The sequence below is a fragment of the Sinocyclocheilus anshuiensis genome, unplaced genomic scaffold (assembly GCF_001515605.1).
Source record: "Sinocyclocheilus anshuiensis isolate Anshui unplaced genomic scaffold, SAMN03320099.WGS_v1.1 scaffold2020, whole genome shotgun sequence".
Taxonomy (NCBI): domain Eukaryota; kingdom Metazoa; phylum Chordata; class Actinopteri; order Cypriniformes; family Cyprinidae; genus Sinocyclocheilus; species Sinocyclocheilus anshuiensis.
This window is the reverse complement of record NW_015557276.1, coordinates 274306-277905: the sequence shown is the minus strand read 5'-3', so window position 1 is coordinate 277905 and position 3600 is coordinate 274306. Positions and strand designations below refer to the sequence as shown.

General features: G+C 41.2%; 1 protein-coding gene across 2 annotated transcripts in view; it reads right to left on the bottom strand.

The window, feature by feature from the left end:
• tsc22d2 (TSC22 domain family 2) overlaps positions 1-1301 on the bottom strand; it is a 31744-nt gene extending 30443 nt beyond the window's left edge. For both annotated transcript variants that reach the window (XM_016474474.1, XM_016474473.1), the window contains exon 1: positions 1-1301. In XM_016474474.1, the coding sequence (XP_016329960.1) occupies positions 1-723 (723 nt within the window). In that variant the 5' untranslated portion in view covers positions 724-1301.
• Positions 1302-3600: the final 2299 nt, after the last annotated feature.

Genomic DNA, 3600 nt, shown 5'->3' with positions numbered 1-3600 from the left:
CTGCTGAACCTCCACAGGTGGGTTCGATGGTGCAGATATGTAACCGCTATCGGTGTGTGGTTCTGCTGCAGGTGTTGAAAGCCCAACATGAGCAGCCACCGAACCTCCCGCGACTCCTAGTGCATCCCTGTCCGCGCCATGGTCCGTGGTGCCAACGTGCTTGACGTTATCCACAGTCCGCGCGGACGAGGAAGCATCCGTATCTCGCTCATAAAACTCAGTGCAAGTCCACCTACCTCTTTTGAAGGGTTCGCCCGTACCATGATCTAATTTGATGACCCTGAAACGGGAGCTGCAGCTACTTACTGTGGCAGAACTGCTAACCGATGAAGTCTGTGATGTGCTGGATGGTGCATTAGATGCAGCTGAACCTGAAGACTGGGAAGATATGGTCCCGCCTAATGCACGGACATTTGGGTTTATATGAACAGCACCTGGGCTAGGAGAACCAGGTATGGTCGTCATGGGACCCTCTTGGCCAGATGTTTCAGCATCGTTATGAAGCGATTCATCCGACAAACTGACATCACACGCCTCCGGCTCGAAGTCTCCAGCTTTGGACATGTCATATATCTCGGATGAGGACATGTCCTCAGTTCTGGGCTCGTCCGGGTCGTCTAAACTCTCGGTGTCGTCCGTGTTGCTGTTGGCGGCCACCTGCGCAGCCTGCGTTACGCTGGTGATCTGAAAACAGCTCTTCTTTTTCGACAGCATTTTAGACATGTTGACAGCTTTAAGCGCGTTGCTCTGATCGCAACGCGTCAGACTGAAGCGCACAGCTCCAATGTAAGCGTAGTAACGCAATGTGTATGAAAATATGTCATGTAATTTTCAGTTAACGTCACGCTAACTCAGGACGCCCTCATCGCGGCATTTTCACTCCTTTAAATCCTTTAAATTGAAGCTCCAAACACAATGGCAGCTTTATTCCAGCTGTGTTTAATCCTTCCGAGCCCGTATCTCTATTCTCCGTGGCCTAAACGAAGGCCATGCCCCGGTGTGGGAGTTTCCGTCAGGCCGCTGAAATGCTCCAGTCTCCGGACTCAACGCGACTCTGAGGCGCCTTCGGTTCTCAACACTCTCCCTTCTTCAGAAGCTCACATCCTCCGTGAAACACATCAGATAGACATCTCGACACGTAGTAACGCATGTTTACTATCCGTTTCTGGCGCTAGCGGAGTCTGTCGGGAGCAGAGCGACGGTTTGTTTGTCAGTCCGTCTGCTGTCAGCGCAGATCTCGAGCTAACAGCTCCGCTTCCTCTGCTCTACACAAGATGGCTACGTAGCGCACGCGCTGAGCTATGGGTGGATTGCGCACAAGCGTACGTAAGTCAGTCGGGAATACCGACCACTACGCATTATTCTTTTTTTTTTTAAAGTGCCAGGAGAAAGAAATTCAGACGACATCAATTTTATTAAACGTTTGTATTACTGTTTTTCTTATTGGACTCTCTGATAAAGTTATTAACAGTTATTAATAAAACAGATGTTTTATTTTCCACACCAGTGATATTGTGCACTGCAGATATATATTATATTATATTATCCTTTATATTATATATTGTAATACTGTTATATTGTTATTGTATGTTATCTTATCATATCTTACATTTCTGTTAAAAGGGTAATTTACTTTTGTTGATTGCAGTTGGCTGTCATACACGAGGGTGTTTTTCTAGTGGTTTTATGTAGATTTGGAAAACCAGAGTGGATACAACCAAACAGGTTTATTTGTAAGTTATGTTGGAAAGAAAAATTATTTTATAGTATTTAACAGGCTTGTTATGCCAACTTTAACAGACATTTTAACAGATTATCAGACATTGTAGGACATTATTTCAACTAATTTTATCACATCATTTACACACACACACACACACACACACACACATATATACAGTACATACATACATACATATATATATATGAAAAACTATGTGCAAGTGCACCTCGTACAAAAGCTGTTTTAAACGCAAAGGGTGGTCACACCCAGTGTTGGGGGTAACGCATTACAAGTAACGCGAGTTACGTAATCAGATTACTTTACAAACAAGCAAGCCCTGTCCAGATTTAAAAAGTAACGCAAAAGTAACGTAACGCATTACTTTCCATAAAAAAAAGTAACTAAGTACCGTAATTAGTTACTTTTTTATGGAGTAACGCAATATTGTAATTCATTACTTTTAAAAGTAACTTTCCCCAACACTGGTCACACCAAATATTGATTTGATTTAGTTAATAGAAGTGAATTAATAAATAACATCTAAGACATTATTTTTGAAAGCATTCTCATTTTACAGCATTTTTACACAAGTGCCTAAAACCTCAGTATTGTAGTTTTGCAGGAGGTCTCTTGAAGCGTCTTGGAGACACAGTTCTTCTGGATTGAGTCTGTCTCAGTTTGTTCTGTTTCTTCATGTAATCTCAGACAGACTGATGATGATCAGATCAGATCTCTGTGTGGAGCACTGGCTGTTGTTCATACAAAAATATCACTGGATTATTACAATTAATGGCAAAAGCAATGTTTGGAAATGTAAACTGATATTTCCTACTGACACACTACAGCAAAAGATAGAAATAACTGACTGAAAACCATTTTTTGTTGGTAAAATACTAGTGGCCTAAGAATTTTGCACAGTACTGTATATATGAAATGCAAATGTTTCATTGATGTTGTTCTATCTAATGTTTCTTTACTTAATGCATAACAATTGATTTATTTGTTAATTTTTGCCTAGTCATGCTTCAAGTGTTTCTAGCAAAATCGTGTTACAAAACACAGTTTCTTCTTTGTTTAGCATTTCGGAAAAAGTTCACGCAGGAGTCGAGGAGGAATGCAGCTATAGTGTAGACAGAAACATCTTCGCTGGAGTTTGTTTATTAGTTTAGCTCATTATTTTAGGCATGAGTCTATTCCAATAAGAAGGGGAGGCTGTGTTTGTTTTGCTTTTGAGTTCGCCCATCCTCTCTGCAGCCCTATCCAAACAGCAGTGAAAAGTGCACTGTACTGAAAGAAGTACTTGGTGAACTTTTTATATTAGAAGACACAGATGCAGCTTTCTGAAAACTGGTTGATTTGGTCATAGCAAATCCTGAAAGGTAGCTGTATATACAATTTCAAAATTTCAACAAAAGCCGCTTCGGAATTCAGAATGTCACTCAGAAGTTACACAACATATGATTGTTTGTTGTATTTGCCTCGGTCCCGCGGTGAATGGGACACACTTGTTATTTTAGCTGGCTGCATTTATGTGTCCAAGTTGTAAAACCAGTTTGCATTTTAACAATACTAGGGCTTTGAATCAATCGCCTGATGACAGGTGCTATTTGTCATGTCCAGACATAGAGACGTTCTTTGTGTCTGTGGGCTGGACGCTGTGTTAACATGCGCTGCGGTTTCGTCCAGTTCAATCAGCTTTTCCGAGATATAAAAAAGGTTTGAGGGAATTTCTCTAAATTTAAAATCTAAACGGGAAGTTGGTTTTTTTTGAAAGTTTGCGAGAACAGTCAGGTTTATTCTGGCTTGGAGTAGCCAAAGTAGGCAAATCTGGACCTGAGGAAAATACACTCGTGTTGTAAGCTGTGTTATGGTATCAG